This window comes from Silene latifolia, chromosome Y, assembly GCF_048544455.1.
Source record: "Silene latifolia isolate original U9 population chromosome Y, ASM4854445v1, whole genome shotgun sequence".
Classification (NCBI taxonomy): Eukaryota; Viridiplantae; Streptophyta; class Magnoliopsida; order Caryophyllales; family Caryophyllaceae; genus Silene; species Silene latifolia.
This window is the reverse complement of record NC_133538.1, coordinates 84,744,867-84,763,066: the sequence shown is the minus strand read 5'-3', so window position 1 is coordinate 84,763,066 and position 18,200 is coordinate 84,744,867. Positions and strand designations below refer to the sequence as shown.

Below are 18,200 nucleotides of genomic sequence, written 5' to 3'. Positions count from 1 at the left end.
CTCCTATCTTCTCATGGAATTTAGTGAATGGTGAAACATTGCCGGCTTTCCCATATTTTCGACCCGTCGTAAGCTTGGTGACGGGTCAAATACTATTTATGTATATAGATAAGACAAAAATAGAGTGCTTAAGGAATAATAAACTGTTTTATCTTATATACCCACATGATTAGTAGTTAATCCGTCGCAATTTTATAACGGATATGCTCGTCACAAAGAAGACTTGCTCCTTTCGAATTGTTTGATTTTCTAAGTTGTGCTCTTTTGTTAAAAAGAAAATGGAACAATTTGTAACCTTCTTTTACGAGTTGAGAGAATAATAGACTTCTTTTTCCATTAAATCATCTATATGAGATTTTCGGTTTGGAAAAAACGGCTACATTCTGATCTCGTAACCAGGAGTTATAGTTAGTGTGTAAACTTTTTGTTTTGGTAATGAGAGAATTCGAAGTTGCTATCTTTGGTGCGCACTGGGTAAACCATCGGATATACGTGATAGCTTACAAACCACGTATACCAGGTAAGCCACCTGAGGATGACAGACTCGAAGTCTATAAAGTATGGACTCAGACCATAAATACTCAACAAGATTGCTCTTGGGTAGAAGCTTGTGGGTCTCATGGGAATTTCACCCAAATTTTAACCACTAGACTCCACCCTTGCGAGCTAGCATACAAACTTTGACTAATCATATCTTCCAGTTACAATTTCAGAAAACATTGATTTTTCTCAAAATTCACCGTCTTTACGTGATCTAACAAGCCTGACCATTAGCTTTCCTTAAGTGTCTGTCTCCACCCTTTTACAGTTTTACTCACCAAGTAACTAATGCTCATTTTGACATCATAAGACAATCATAAAAGTAAAGTCACGGTGGATAAAACTAGTAGTTAATATCTCGTCCTATATTTGTATAGAGTATATTTAGCTTATTTGTTAATATTGTATGGTTATTAACAAATAAACTAATAAAAACATACACCGTACAATAAAAACTCTTGACCCATTCGTAAACAAAGATGGCGGAACAACTTTTTTTTTTTTTTTTTTTTTATGTCGAGGAAACCCACAACCGTTACCTTTAGCGTGTACTGGGTAAAAACAACTCTATCTAATCAGAGTTAAAATTCGAGTATCTAGAGTAAATTAATAATTACTTCCTTTTATAAATCACTTTTCTAAAATAACCCCCTTATGAAAACTTTTTAATAATTTACTTCCATAAAATGTTCTCAGGTCAAAAATTGCACCCAAATTAACAATCCGGTGAAAATTTTTATTTTATGACCGTTTTGCCCCTGTATAATTTCATATCTTCTTCCCCATTTGTAATTTCACCTTCTTCCCCATTTGAATCACATGAAGATGTTCGACCAAAAATACACCAAGCACATGAAGATCTTGAGGCTGGAACAAGAATACTGATGGGACGGAGACGGATTTTTGTATAGCACGCCAGGTGTTCGACGCAAGTCCCGTACCAAATTCGCAAGCTTCTACTAATGATTTATGCAAAAATCAGGTACACGAGTCTTCAACTGAGAGTATTTTGATCCATAGCTCTTGTAATTCAAGCACACCAAGTGTTTGATGATAGTCCTACACCAACTTCTTGCATAAATTACTTCTTGCATAAATTACTCTCAAATGGTGGAACCAATTGTCAACCAAGTCGCAATAGTCGATGACGAGGATTCTAAAATGAACAAAAGTGGGGAAATATCAGTTTGTGTCGATGTTCCCGAGCCTTGGTACTTGGTACTCTTGTGTATTCAATTAGGGGGAATCCAAAATCGTTTCTGGTGTGATCTCAACTTGAATCCGTGTAAGATTATATGATGATAAAATGATATTGTAAAGTACCGCTTTAGACCGTCTTACATAAATTGCAGATTCTAGTTGAATAATCTCGATTATGAAAATTTGTCGCCTAGAATCGGATGCCCACAACGTGTTTGTTGAAACATGCCTGTCAAACTCCAACTCACTTATCTCAGCCTAGGCAATTGGAGAAGAGAACACTTGATGAAATCAAAATTCTATATTTTCTGGAGAAACTTAAGAGACGGGCGAAAAATTTGGGTGATAAATTGATTACAATGAATGGTAATCATGAGACTATTACCTTAATTGGGAGGAAAATACAAGAAGAAGGGGAGTTTTGAGTTGTGAATTGAAGAGTATAATGGAGATGGAGGAGCTTAAGTATATAAAAACATAGAAAAGGGCATTTTCGTCATAAAATTAGGCTTTAAATCAGAAAATTCAAATATTGACGGAATATGTCACCGGATTGTCCAAATGGGTGTAATTTTTGACCTGAGAACATTTTATGGGAGTAAATTATTAAAAAGTTTTTATAAGGGAATTATTTTAGAAAAGTGATTTATAAAAAGGTGTAATTATTATTAATTTACTCTTAAAATTCATTTATATATATAAGTATAAGTATATAACCAAAGAATACAACTGAAAATTCAAAGATAGTCGAATATTCAAAAGTTAAATAAAAAAAAACGTAATATGAAAATAAATCGAACTTAAAAAATCACTACAAGTGCCGATAAACCAGCGAGTTTTTTCTGCGAAATAGCAGTGTCGGCGATACCAATCAAGCAGACAACATAAAATCGCTGACTTTAGTTAAAAGACTAGTTCCCATATACCCTCCATTGACGTCATTTCCACCATTTTTCAATTATACAACAAACAGGTGTATGTAAATGTAATTATCTATATAACATTTCATTATTATTAATTTTCACAAATTAAAGTAACAATCTTTCCTTTAAATTCCATTGTTTTTCTTCTTTTTGTTTCTGCACAGAAAAAATCAAAGAAATAAAACAAAAATGCAGAGATCTGAGAGAGAGCATCATAGTAATAATAATGGAGGAATAGTAGTTGATAAAAAGAAAGAACAACATCGTTCTAATTGTATGTTAATTGTTGTTAAATGGATCTCAAGTGTTGCTGCTGATCCTAGACAAATTCTTGCTGGTTTTCTTACTGTTACTATGTTTGTTATGCTTGCTCATATGATCAAAAGAGAACATTTTGGTTCTTTTTCTAAGGTGGGTTCTCGTTTAATTTCATGACTTTTTATTCAATCTGGTGAGTTTTTTGTGTTAATTTTGACGGGTTTTGTGTTAATTTTGATGGGTTTTGTGTAATCATGCTTTACTTTGATTATCAGATTTTTGCTCTATTTTTTCTATTTTTTTTTTTTGTGGGATTTGATTGATTTTTGATGGGTTTTCTGCGATCATGCTTTCACTTTGTCACAAATTCTCGTTTAAGACGGGATAATTTAAGACGGGTATATCCGTCTTATCGACGGGTCACTTTGTTCATCAGATTTTTGCTCAATTTTTTTTTTTTTTTTGGGGAATTTTGTGTGATTTGATTGATTTTTGCTGAATTTTTTCTAATTTTTTGGGAATTTGGTGGGATTTGATTGATTTTTGCTGAATTATGTGTTTTGAGCTTGATGATGGATTGAAAGTTCAACATTTTTCTGCAATTTGATTGTTTTATGATGAAAGTTAACATTTTTTTTTGCGATTTGATTGTTTTATGATGAAGGTGGACATTTCATCACTTCAAACAAATCCATTGGAAAAAGCCAAGTTTGAAGAACAGATTGAAGATGCTGTTGATAACATTGCATTATGGGGTGATGATGTTCCTGCACTTAAACCCTGTTGGAACAAATCAAGTTTTGGTAAGTTAAGACGGTTTTAAGCAAGACCTGACTGAATCTATAGTTGGGTTATGGATTTGAAGTTTGAATCTTTGAAAAGATTTGGATTACTATGTGTTATGTGGATCTTGAGAATTGACTTGATTCCTTGTTTTCAGGTAAAGCAGATCAATCTGAGGGATATCTTACTTTTTCCTTGACAGATGGTCCTGAATACCATCTCTCACAGGTAGCTAATCAAACCTTTATTGGTACACGCGAACATTTATATGAGACAGTTTCATACATGTGAATTTGGGTTGGTCTGTATGTAAGACCGTCTTATACAATACTCATACTCAGACTCAGACTCAGTAGTTGAAATATGGTCGGGTCAAATTTTGATTGTAGAGTTTGAATTTATGATCTGGTTTAATTGCATTTGAGTGCTTTTGACAATTGCTTCAGTCTTCAAGCTGTATCAATGGTTTTCTTCTCATTTTCTTTTGCATTCTAGCTGTAATTTTTGCATCTCAAATCTGAAATGTTTCTCATTTAGATTTATATTTTTATGCTTCCAACTGATTTTGTTCAAATCGCTCTTGCCTGAAACGGTGAATTGGGGACTTTTGTGTTCTCACATTTTAAGTGCTAGAGCATTTGGATCTTTTGGTTGATGGTGAGAAGACTTTCATTCATTTTGTCTTATAGCACTGCTGAATTCCCCTGGATCTTACTTGAGACCTTCAGTATGGCTAGGTCAACTACTTATCGGTTGGTCTAAGGTGCTCACAGGTACTTATGATCTAGGTTGCACCAAAACGGACACGGACACGGATACGGACACGACATCCCATGAAATTTAGGACACGGGACACGTTATTTAAATTTAATAAAATATATATTTTGTAGTTATATATGTGTGATTTTATTTTTAAAAAAGTACTTGATATTAATTTTAAATAAATGAAGGTAAAATTTGACGTTAAATATAACTTAATCTCATTTCTAAAACCAAAAACTAACTTATAATCAATCTATTTCGACATCTCGTATTTGTCTAAAGAACATCATATGCCCACCAAATTCAACCATATAACAATTCACGCCATTTACCTTAAATTCAACTTTCCGTTTGAAGGTGTGTCCAAATACCATGGACACGGCTCAAAATACCATGGACACGCGTCGGACACGTGCCCAAATAAAAGATGAAAGTTAGACACGGGCCTTACAGGTGTCCGACACGTTTTGACGTGTGTCCGACGAGTGTCGTGTTCGACATGTCCGACACGGGAACACCGATTATGAGTAGTGTCCGTGCAACCTAGCTTATGATTGAGTCTATAGCGTTTTCTATAATACTGTAACTTTTTTTCGCGCAGATTGCTGATGCAGTGGTGGTCGCGAGAAGCATTGGTGCGACTCTTGTACTTCCGGATATCAGGGGAAGCAAACTGGGGGACAAAAGGTCGGTAATCAAAGTCTACGATGCTGTTATTTTTCCAGCTAATTGTTACATGAAGTTCACAGTGTACTCAAACCAGTTTAGTATACACAGATATTCGCCTGCTCTTTTAGGAATCATGGATAAGAATTTTCGCCCATTTTTGAAATGTTTGCTTTTATTTGCATTCCGAAGGGTTGCCAAACCGAGAATGTGCTTCTGGTCTGAAAACATCATATCCAAAAACAAGGGTTTTGTGAACAAGCCACTCCTTTTGCACGCTTTTGATGTACTTGCAATTATAAGTGCCTTAGAGGCTCTTGCAAATTGTGGGATGGAGGGTTCTGATGTACGCAGCCTAATGCCTGTGCTGCTCCTGCGTTGTTAAAATACAAAGGCCGATCTAGATTTCTGGACTATTGCTGAAAATTGCATCGAAAATTACATTGAATGACTGTTAGAATAAAAGGACATGCAACCATCTTAGTCGGCCATGTTGTTTTCTTGCATTATAATACGGAACCAAACAATAGTGAGTCTATGTCATACCCCCTTTAAAAATGAGTCCATAAGATTATTAAAATAAGAGATGTCATGCATGTTGACCTGCTGTGCTGCTTAAATGAGAGTCGTCGGAGTGGCCTGATTGTAATGCTCAACTCTTTTATCATTGTCATCTATGATCATCCGAGATTTGTGTCAGCTATAGGAAAAATGTAGCATATGATGTGACAGCTGGCAATCTATCTTATTTACATTTCATCAACAATAAATTTTTACATCGTCTTAACTTGCAGGGATTTCGAAGACGTCTATGACGCTAAAAAGTTCATAAATAGTTTAGATAGAGTTGTCAGGGTAGTGAAGGAACCATCTACAACGATAGCAGCAAAAAATCTTGCTGTTGTGAAGGTTCCAACTCGTGTTACAAAAACGCAAATTGAAGAAAATATCGAGCCAATGTTCAAGAAGAAGGGCAATGTCAGGCTAGCCACATCTTTTCCGTCAGTAAATATGCAAAAGACTGAAGGCAAAACCGAGACTGACCTGGTTGCATGCAAGGCAATGTTTGGGTCATTAGAATTGCAGTCTGAAATCCATGGAGTTGTGGACTCAATGTTGGAGCGTTTAAGAACATTGAGCAGAAAGTCAGACGGCCGTTTCATAGCCGTGGATTTAAGGGTTGATCTCTTAAAGAAGAAGGGTTGCGAAGAGCAGAACAGTTGTTTCGATGCCAGGGAAGTTGCGGTATTTTTAAGGAAAATTGGCTATGGTAAGGATACCACAATCTATTTGACCGAACCCAGATGGAACAGTAGTCTTAGTGAACTAAAGGAGCTCTTCCCGAAAACTTACACAAAGGTATAAATCTCTTCTCATCCATTTACTATTCTTTACATAAGTTATTTGGACCACCCCACTTTTGGAAGTCTTTCTGCTACGGAGTATTTGTTTCACGAGGAGGAGGGAAGGGTTCCCAAGTGATTTGTAACTGAAGGTGTTTGGTATTTTTCTACCGAATTAGGTTAAGTGAGGTCAATGTGGTCTTATTCGTTGTATATTAGTTATATTGTTTATGTGAATGCTGAATATGGAAACTAAATACGTAAGTAAAGATTGACACAAGAGATTTGGTGACACGGAAAACCCAACGTGGGAAACGACCGCGGGAAGGGACAATATCCTTCTAATGATTGCACTAGCTTTAAGTATAAGAACAAATACAAGAGAGATGGCGCGATAATATAGCTAGCACAATGTGTAGTGTTTGTATGACGGTTCTTGAATGATCTTTCTTCTCCATCTCCTTGGCTATAGGACCCAAACCCTAGCAAGATGCGGGTTACTTGTGCGGCAAGAAGGCCCGTGTTTGAGTCCTATTGGACTTCTTTCCATAATTTGCCATTGAGGATTCTATTCTCCCTGAAATCTCCTTGACCACCTTCAGCGTGCGGGCTCCTTGTGGCCGTTAATTCCCTTGGCCCAATTCATCACACAAGCTCTAATGGACCTAATCCTTTGTTGGCCCAATATGCAGAATTTGGCCCAAACAGAAGGTCAAACTTTGAATGATGCTTTAGAGATCGTATACTTTGTATAAGAAAAAATATGTTTATCTTGCTTAGAATGATTTGTCATGTCATGTTGGAGCGCCCGGCTTCATGCAAAACGCAGCCTAAGTGAAGTGTGGAGTATGAATCAGAACAAGGTGGTGTCATGCTGTGAAAGAAATATTTTATGGTAGTTTTTTTTTATAGTTCACTAGTATCATGAGCCGCAGCATTTGCAAATATTTTTTTTGCAAGTCACAAGGTCGGTCATGACTACTGCCACTCAATAACGTACCACCTACAGACTTAAAGTCATTTTGACGCGTTTTTTCCACTTGCAACTATTTCAGGAGGGGATAATGCCAACGGATAAGAAGGATAAATTCCTCGATCTTGAAGCCCTGACATTAGAAGAGGTGATTGATTTCCACATCTGCTCAGAAAGCGACGTTTTTGTGCCAGCCATTTCCGGTCTATTCTATGCCAATGTTGCTGGCAAACGTATCTCAACTGGCAAAACTCAGATACTTGTTCCGACTGAGATATCAGATCTTTCTGCTACTCCAGAACGCTTCATTTCCGATTACATCACCAAGCAGACCCACCTGGCGTATTCGTGTTTCTGTTGATAATCCTAATTGAATCCAGCCCAGAAGTGCCCCATGAACAGGTAAATCAGACCCCTTTGGACAAGGAATCAAAACTTGAGTTGTTTATTGTTTAAGGATACTTCAATTCAGTTCAGCTTGCTAAGCAAACATTGAGGCGACAAGCAATTTAGAAATACAGATGTTAGTATAGATTTTTTTTTGTTTAACTTGTATTCCTATCATTTTCGTTGTAAACGATGTGATTTAGACATTGTCAGTTTGATATAATTTGTGGGGCTCATTTTCATCGACGACGTTTTAGTAACTATCGACGACGTTTTTATTCTGAAAGACGATAATGCCCTTACACATTAACACTACTTACTCTTTCTAAACATTTTTCTCTCAAATTCTAACAAAAACCAATTAAATAAAAAAAAAACTAACATCATCAATTAGCATGACGGAACCCGAATCACCGGTACTTAAACAAATAAAAAAGTTAGAAAATAACCTACATCTGGGGCCTGGGTAGTCTTGTGGAAAATTATCCTTGTTTTATTCCCTGTATGTTTTAACTTTTTGGTTAATCGGATCATTGAGACTCCCTTTAGGAAGTGTGAATCCTTTAAAAGTGTTGTAGTTTTTTTGTGGTTTTATGTGAGTTCCATTGGACTGATCTAGTTGCATGTAGAGCCGATGGTCCTGGGGAGTTTTGGGTTTGGTGTCGGGTGTTGTCGTTGGTGTCGTTGTGTCAGCTCTGTCTGATTAATCGGTCTTGGTTTTGGTGGGTCCGTTGTTTCCGTCATTCTTTGTGTCTGAGGTCATGGTGTAGGGTTTTCTTTCTTGAGATGTGTGTGGTATGGTGATGTCGGGTTTTCTTGGCTGTGTTGTTGGTTCGGGTCGGATGCGGTGGAATCCACCTCAAGCTGATGTATAAGTCTTTTTTATCTTTTTTTCTGTTTTTCCAAATAATAAACTCCTTGTGGTTTGGGGTGTCCTGTCCCCTTATCCACGGGTTAAGTAGGCCGTCTGGTACTTTGCATCGGGTTTGTGTTGAGCATAACTCTCCGCGGTTTTATAAGAGGGTTTTGGTAAGGGAAAAGTTCAAGTGGGTATCTAAGTTATTTCCCACCTTTTTACTCGTTTGTCTTGGTCACGAGATTTCGGGTCGTGAGGAGGTGTTCCAAAGTGTAGGAGTTTGTTCTCCTATGGAGATAGATTTTCATGGTCTGTTTTCCGCCTTTTCTTTCTACGTCCTTCGGGCGTAAGTGCACTTTGTTCTCCCTCGTTGGGTCAAGGGGTTCGTTGGTTTCTTGTTGACGTTTATCACAGCCAAGGAGATGAATCTCCAAGACGCTTCTTTGGGTCTTGTTGTAGGTACTTCTTTAAAGCTGTTCCGTTTAAGACGAGTAAAGACGAGATTATGGGGGCTCTTTGGTCTTCTGAGGAAGTATATCACAGCCAAGGAGATGAATCTCCGAGACTCTTCATTGAGTTTTGTTGTAGGTATTTCTCCAAAGCTTCATCAATCCAAACAAATAAAGATGGATGTCTTCCTTTGGCCAACGTTGCTCGTCTATCGAAGAGTGTAAAGGATGTTTTTGAAGTGCAAGTCTGTGGCCTAACTGCCGTCGTACGCCACCAACACATTATTGCTAGCCGATGCATTTACCTTGTTGTTTTAGATTATGTTATTAGTAGCTACTTCGTGTTTTATGTTGTTGTTTATAGGTATGGTTTAGTGAGCCGTACCACCACAATGTAAAACACTTTCTTCACCGTTGCCAAAAAAAAAAAAAAAAAAAAAGACTAGTAAACTTAAAAAATTTAAGAAATCGGCAAATAAAGGCAATAAACACAGTTTAAAAGAAATTGACCGAACTACGAACGAAATGTTGAATTTCAACATTCGTCCATGGAGCAAACCTTGCATTTTAACGTTTGCCATGGAGTAAAGGTTGAAATTCAACATTCAACCATGGACTAAACCTCAAGATCCAACGTTTGCCATGGAGCAAACCTTTTTTTTTTTTTTTTTTTACCACCAAAAAAAAAAAAATTGACCATGGACCAACCTCAAAATCCTACGTGCAACCATGGAGGAAAGTTGAAATTCAACTTTCGACCATGGCATCAACGTTGAATCCCAACGTTTGCACCATGGATGAAAGTTGAATTTCAACTTTCGTCCATAGTGTTCTTTCTCTTCCCCAATTCGACTTAATTCGACACTAATTCGACACAACAAACACAAAATTCGACACAACATTCACCCTATTTCGCCAACAACACCACCACAATTACAAACAATGATGAAATAAAAAACATACAAACTAATTAATAAGAAAAAACTAAACTTAATTCAAAAACTAATTCAATTAAATTGGATAAAACCTAAAACAAACAACTAATTCAATGTTGGTGGCGGCAGTGATGGCGGCGTGCTGGCGGCAGTCGTGGTGGCGGTGTGCTGGCGTGTGGTAGTCGGCTAGGTGGTGGTGGTGGAAGTTGGGTGAATTTTGGAGGATTTTGAATTAGAGTAAAGAATGAGATGTGGGGGCAATACCGTCTTTTGCACTGAAAACGTCGTCGATAGTTACTAAAACGTCGTTGATGTTTACAAATTGGGTTATTGAACATTTGAACCTCGTACTCTGTCAAAACCGAATTGTGTGGATGTCAATGTTGCCAAATTCGTAATGAATTGTTATTAGCCCAAACTTGAATTTATGATGCAACAAGGGTTTGGGTTTGGTCACATTAAAATTTCCAAGATAACGAGATATAACCCTTATATGTGCCTTCACAGGCGTTTGTTTCCCTCCTTTTCACTCTCCGCGCCGCCTGAGTGCGGACCTTTAGCCGATGTGTTTACAGTCAGACCTCCATGACCAGACCGAATGCTAAGAAACTATGATAAAACAGTACCAAGTTCAGATCTCTCATTCCCTTGAATTTACAACTAAAGTGAAACAAAAGATTACTACTTGCGTTTCATGTTCCTCGAATTAACTGACGACATGGTTGATTGGAAGGATGAGATAGAGTTTATGTACTTGACTTTTCTGGCGTGACCATGAATCGTGTGGATTATAACACTTCAATTTCAGTCGTTCGGGAGGTCGTGTCAGGTTATATTTCTTTCTCTCCCAGTTTTTCTAGCACGTGTTTGACGTTGCTTTCGGAGTTGCCTTATTTGATTTCAGCACCAAGTAACAAGCATTAATCCATTTTTAACGAGTATCCAACTTTCACACGTGATTAGTTTATTGCATACCGGCACCCTCAAATGTCCCCTGTTACTCCACAATTGCGTGGATGCTTTATCTAACCCGAGGAACCGTCCGTGTGATTTACGGGCATTTTTGTTTCGAGACCCTTTAATACCGAAAACCGTGTATTATACACTTCAATTTCAGCCGTTCGGGAGGTCGTGTCGGGTCATGTCTCTTTCTCTCCCAGTTTTTCTAGCACGTGTCCGCGGTTGCTTCCGGAGTTGCCTTATTCGATTTCAGCACCAAATAATAAGTATTAATCCATTATTAGCGAGTATCCAACTTTCGCCTTAGATTAGTTTATTGCATACCGCCACCCTCAAATATCATCCGTGACTCCTTAAATTTCTTTGGACGCTTTATCTGACCCGAGGAACCATTCGTGTGATTTACGGACATTTTTGTTCCAAGACCCTGGAATCCCGAAACCGTGTATTATACACTTCAATTTCAGCCGTTCGGGAAGTCGTGTCAGGTCATGTTTCTTTCTCTCCCGGTTTTTCTTGCACATGTCCGAGGTTGTTTCAGGAGTTGCCTTATTCGATTGCAGCACCAAATAATAAATATTAATCCATATTTAACAAGTATGTAACTTTCGCCTTGGATTAGTTTATTGCATACCGATACTATCAAATGTCCTCTGTTATTCCTTAATTTTATGTGGACGGTTTATCTGACCCGAGAAACCGTCCGTCTGATTTACGGACGTTTTTGTTCCGAAACCCCAGAATCCCGAAAACGGTGTATTATACACTACAATTTCAGCCATTCGGGAGGTCGTGTCGGGTAATGTTTCTTTCTCTCTTGTTTTTTCTAGCACGTGTCCGAGGTCATTTCAGGAGTTGCCTTATTCGATTTCAGCATTAAATAACAAGCATTAATCCATTTTTAACGAGTAACCAACTTTCGCCCGAAATTAGTTTATTGAATACCGGCACGCTCAAATGTCCTCCGTTGCTCCTTAAAATTTATGTGGACGCTTTATCTGACCGAAGGAACCGTCCGTGTAATTTACAGACATTTTTGTTCCAGAACCCTGTAATCCAAAAGCCGTGTATAATACACTTCTATTTCAGTCGTTTGGGAGGTCGTGACGGGTCATGTTTCTTTCTCGCCCGGTTTTTCTAGCACGTGTCCGAGGTTGTTTCAGGAGCTGCCTTCTTCGATTTAACATCAAATAACAACTATTAATCCATTTTTAACGAGTATCCAAATTTCGCCTCTGATTAGTTTATTGTATACCCGCACTCTCAAATATCCTTGTTACTCCTCAAAGCTTCTGTGAATACTTTATTTGACCTGAGGAACCGCTTGTGTGATTTATGGACATTTTTGTTCTGGAACCCTGGAATTCCGAAAACCGTGTATTATACACTTCAATTTTAGCCGGTCGGGCGATCGGCTTCGGTCACGTTACTTTCTTTCCTGGTTTTTCTACAACGTGTCCGAGGTTGCTTCCGGAGTTGCCTTATTCGGCTTCAGCACCAAATAATAAATATTAATCCATTACTACGAGTATCCAACTTTCGCCTAAGATTAGTTTATTGCATACAGGCACCCTCAATTGTCCACCGTTACTACTTAAATTTCTGTGGACGCTTTATCTGACCCGAGGAACCGTTTGTGTAATTTACGGACATTTTTGTTCCGGGACCCTTGAATCCCAAAAACCGTGTATTATACACTTCAATTTCAGCCATTCGAGAGGTCGTGTCGGGTCATGTTTCTTTCTCTCCTTGTTTTTCTAGCACGTGTCCGAGGTTGCTTCAGTAGTTGCCTTATTCGATTTCAACACCAAATAACAAGCATTAATCCATTTTTAACAAGTATCCAACTTTCGACCGAAATAAGTTTATTGCATACCGGCACCCTCAAATGTCCTCAGTTACTCGTCAAAATTTATGTGGATACTTTATCTAATTCGAGGAACCGTCCGTGTAATTTACGGATATTTTTGTTCTGGGACCCTTGAATCCTGAAAACCGTGTATTATACACTTCAATTTGAACCGTTCGGGAGGTCGTTTTGGGTCATGTTTCTTTATCTCCCGAATTTTTTAGCACGTGTCCAAGGTTGTTTCAGGAGTTGCCTTGTTCGATTTCAGCACCAAATAACAAGTATTAATCCATTTTTAACGAGTATCCAATTTTCACCCAAGATTAGTTTATTGCATACTGGCACCCTCAAATGTATTCTTTTACTCCTTAGAATTTCTGTGGACACCTTATCTGACCTGATGAACCTGATGAGTAGTATTTTAGTCGTATTTTATCCCTCATTTATACCTTATTCCGACTCGATTTTGCGTGCTTAATTAATTAAATAGCTCATTTAATTACTAATTTATAATAATTAGTCGTACATGGATGTTGACGTTGACCCGGATAAGGGAGGTATGGTAACGACTCTACCAACCATTCCCGAAGTTGGTGAATCAAAGATGTGTGCTATGAATGAAGAATTTGTGCTTGAGAAAATTGTGGAAGCACCAAATGTGAGGGTAGAAGTTGAGAGGAACCCGGGAAAAGAAGAGATGATCATAGTGGAAGAACACTCTTTGGCCAAGCAAGAAGGGGCCAATTATACTTCAAGGTATGACAAATTTATGAACATGATAATGAAAATAGAGACCTCCAATCCATCTTTGGTGGTGTAGATACCTAGTATCTGCTGAGACTCCAACAAACACTCGATGATTATCGGACTACAACATGCTTTGGAATCGCGGCGTTTGATCGACAATTTGTGTACAACTTTAAGTCGGAAAACTTAAAACGATTTCGAAAATAAAACATTTCAAAACCTTTCAAAAGTACCTGGAGTATTTAATGCACGACGACGGGGTCGCAATGACACTAACTAGAGTCAAAATCGACACTGGACCAAAAACCGATTCAAAAATTCAAATCCCGACTCCAACAATGAGTCAAACCGAGTCAACCATACAAAACAAAACATTCAAAACCTTCTATACTAAGATTTCCCGGATTCATGAATGGTCAAGTACCAAACATGTGACTACAAATCCTAGGATAGAAAAAATCATGATTGCACTTGTGTGAAAGTGATAGGACAACTCGAAGACCTGCGACGTGGCTCGCGCCTCTTTGAGCAGCCCAGGTGGCCACGTCGCTCAAAACTCACACAACCACTCATTTTCCTATAAATACCCCCCAAATGCCCCCATTTTAGAACTTACGCGAGTGTCCGCCCCTCTTTTCTCCCTTAAAATTCTCGACTCGACTTCTTAAGTCACAATCCGACGCGTATTTACGACCTACCGATCGTAAATACAAGCCTTACACATTGTTTGGTACCGTCATCGTGCATTAAATCACTTGACCGACCACTTCGACCACTATACCGTCACTAATCTTAATAAAACACTCTTTTTACTTACCAAAACGGTTTTAAACCGAGTCTTTTCCGACCAAACGAGTTGTTACACTTACGTCGGTTTCTCGCCATAATCAAACATGTAAGTATGAGGGTGTAAAAATCCTTCTTTTATCATGTCTTCATTTGTTTCATGACTATAACATGCTAAAACATGCATAACATGATCCAAAACATGGGATAAACGAGCCAAAACTGAGTTTTGGCCACGAGTGCGTAACCCCTTATTGTGCAAAAGGGCTCGCGCCTCAATGGGGTGCCCACGTCAGAACTCAACCGTGTTTGTTCTCGTCTTTCCCCTTTAATCCATTTTCATATTTGTAATCGGTTTTTACCATTTCAAATATTGTCAAACCCTTTTTTATTTTATTTCATTTGTTTTAACCATAGAACATTTTTCACCCTTGGTTCCTCATACCATGACGGCTAAATCCGTGTTTCGGTGATAATATTTGGTTAATAACATTTAAAAGGTATTTTAAAGCCTTTAATTTCATTTTTGGGAGGTATTTTAAAGCCTTTCATCATTTCTTTACATTTTCAAAACAAGCATATTAGTCACCAACACAAAGTCATCCTTGGTTCTACATACCATGCCGGATTTTAACCCGGGTACAATGATGAGTATCGACTAATTACATTCAAATGAACTTAAAACAATTAGTTCATAATTATTTTCAAAACTATTCATGTCAAGCTTGCCAAGTCGAACCCGACACCGAATATCATCAAAATAATGATGATTATTCGAGTCTCGTTCCTCAAATCAACAAATGCGGTCTAAACGACCCTTTTAAACCAAATCGGATCAAATACCCATTTTTCAATACGTTTTATAAACGTTTTTCAAAAGGTCAGAACACGGCATACAACCGTTGGTTGACCCGCGCCTAAACAGGCTCCTTCTTTCTTATTTCCAAAACCAGGGGGAGACCCCCTTGCACTGCCAACAGGCTTGCACCTCATGTGGCTGCCTGGTGCAGGGTCTGTTCCCTTTCCAGCATTAGTTTAGGACGATTCCGACTCCGGTTAGGCCGGATATAGGACGGATCATACGACTATTTGCTCATTCAAAATCATATTTGCAAAATGCTTCATTAAGACAAATGGATCACGTTATGCACCATAAACCTAATACGGTAAATGGATGTTTAATTTCCGTCTTGCATGCAAATCAACCATTAATCCAACTCGACATCTTATACTTGATACTTGGATTAAATCAACCGACTTAGAAAGCTCTCACATGTTAGGTTTAAATTATTGGATGCGCATTCATGCATTTAAACCGTGTTATCAATTTTTGCATTCAACTAACCAAGATCGATCAGTAGAGGCCGCTACCGGCAGGATTGGGTGTCTGATTAAAGGGCTTCCCAATACGTACCTTCACCTCTTACTCAGAAACTTTGGATAGTGGACGACCTTATCCAGGGCGTACGAGAGTCATTCTAGAGATAGGATGCTAAAGAGGGACAATTTCCTTATCTTTAGTACCTATGTCAAACGCTGCTTTGTGCTTCGATTTGACCGAGGTATAAAGTGGATTTCGAACGGGTTCCAAGCATCCCACAAATGCTTTGTGGCGACTCCGAACATGTAACACCCCCATGCTCCAAGTGCCTTACCAGGACCACTCAGGTATGGAGACATCACCATCTCGGTTGCCCGAGGTATGATAATCAAATAGACAAAACAGAAACAACATTTATTATAAGTAATTTAATGAATAAGTACAATCCTCGAAACCAAACTGAAAGCACAATACATTATTCCAAACTATCTGTTCTCAACTGAAATGTAAATAAAACTAAACTACAGCGGAAGACTCTATCGTCATGTCGTGGCCATCCCGGCTATCCCAAAGTATCATCTCTATACTGTTCAATATCTCGCTCACCATCCCGAATGGATCACCGCAGTTTTACAAAACAACACCGGGTCAAGACTAATCACACAATCAATAGAGATAACCACAATAAGACAAACGGTGAATTTGAATCACACACACACACATACATCACCAACTCCCATCATCTCAATCGATCGTCCTTTGGACTACCGCCAGATGGGGGACCGCAGCCGTTCCCACCTAAGCCCCGCTCATCGTACGAGCGATAACCCTGTCCATTAATGTGCACATCCCCTTTCGTGGCGGGTTCCACGAAGGGCGAAACTAGGGCGTGAGATCACTCCCGCAAGTGACCCCACTCAACCGAGAACGCATCTCGAGAACCATCACAACCAATCGCAATCACAATCACAATCACAATCACAATCAAACAGCTAACTACAAAGACATCACCAATATCCCATTATGGGACTAATACCGAGTAGAAATCCTACCCGGAAAGCAAATACGCAGACGATCTAAACAGCTGTCTCAAAACGGCTCCTCTACGAATTCTCCTCCTATCATACATAACACATAAAGACTACTATTCAATTCCTACTCATAAAATCCCCAAACCCTAAATTAGGGTTTGACCAAAACTAGCAAAACATTATAAAAATTATGCTAGAAGCTTACCCTCGACGCAAGGAATTCAACAACACGAAAAACAACGAGAATCGACCGTCTGAACTCCGGGAATCGTCAAGAACGCGATTAGGAAGAAGACAAGTTGCTTTCTCTCTTAAACAGGTTTTAGGTTTTGTAAAAAGTGATTTAGAACAAAGACGAATTGGTTTAAATACCTTAATCGCGTAATTAACAAAACCCGAGAAAACTCCCCAGAAAGCGGGACACTCGATCGAGTACCCAAGGTACTCGATCGAGTATTTCCTTACTCGATCGAGTGCCCCCGGCTACTCGATCGAGTGCCCAACAGTCGAAACTATTTATCTTCGCAACTTGCCCTTACTCGACAGAGTAAGGGCTACTCGATAGAGTACCCCAAGACATATAAATACGGAGTATTACAGTCTTCCCTCCTTAAAAAGAACTCCGTCCCCGAAGTTCAACCCATACATAAAAACAAACATGCTAACTCGATCAAGACACAACAACGTAACTAAGAACTCGAAACAAAACTCCAACCCAAACATGAACTCGTAACACCAACTCCACTAACTATTCCTACCTCCACAACATGGCTCACGATATCGTATCAACTCCACATATATATATCTCTCACGACACCAACTCCATACATAACCAACTACCATCCTCTAACGCTGCTAGCTCCATAATATCATCCACTATCAAATCCAAAATCAAGACACTCATAGACATCAAACGGGATGTTACATTCTACCACCCTTAAAAGGAACTTCGTCCTCGAAGTTCACTCACACTCATAATCTCATCATCCAACTGTCAACACTATCGAAGTATTCTCGCATTCCTAACATCAAACTACTACAAGCACGTCCGTGACCTTTTAACACTATCAACCACAACATATACAAATCCATATCTTATGCTACACCAACACTCTACTTTCAAATATACTACCATATGCACACCCATCAAAATCTCTTTTATCACATCCTACTCCTCTTAAGATAAATGTTACGTCCTCGTAACTCACTAATACTAAATACTAGATACATCTCATTACTCTCTTTACCACCACATGTGTAAGATAACCGCTTATAATCTAAACACTCGCTATGCATATATCCAAGGCTCTCTTACTTAAACATTCCTCATACCTCAACTCATTCGTCACACCATCTAACCTATACCTCAAAACTCGTAGCAAAATCACCATACTAACTCTCCATTATTTCTGCAAAACAACATACCTCTCT

At 38.6% G+C, this 18,200-nt stretch overlaps 1 protein-coding gene across 1 annotated transcript; it reads left to right on the top strand.

Moving 5' to 3' along the window:
• The first annotated feature begins 2,479 nt into the window (after positions 1 to 2,479).
• On the top strand, positions 2,480 to 8,077 carry LOC141633367 (protein MANNAN SYNTHESIS-RELATED 1-like). The gene is made up of 6 exons (XM_074445858.1): positions 2,480 to 3,074; positions 3,586 to 3,724; positions 3,862 to 3,932; positions 5,068 to 5,153; positions 5,927 to 6,491; positions 7,531 to 8,077. The coding sequence occupies exons 1-6, from the start codon at positions 2,853 to 2,855 to the stop codon at positions 7,807 to 7,809; spliced, it is 1,362 nt and encodes a 453-aa protein (XP_074301959.1). The 5' UTR covers positions 2,480 to 2,852; the 3' UTR covers positions 7,810 to 8,077.
• Positions 8,078 to 18,200: the final 10,123 nt, after the last annotated feature.

Bases quoted from the DNA above. Each gene is read 5' to 3' on its own strand.
- LOC141633367 (XM_074445858.1), top strand. From the start codon at position 2,853: ATGCAGAGATCTGAGAGAGAGCATCATAGTAATAATAATGGAGGAATA. The intron at 3,075-3,585 runs GTGGGTTCTCGT...TTTATGATGAAG, and splicing joins ATTTTGGTTCTTTTTCTAAG to GTGGACATTTCATCACTTCA. The intron at 3,725-3,861 runs GTAAGTTAAGAC...CCTTGTTTTCAG, and splicing joins TTGGAACAAATCAAGTTTTG to GTAAAGCAGATCAATCTGAG.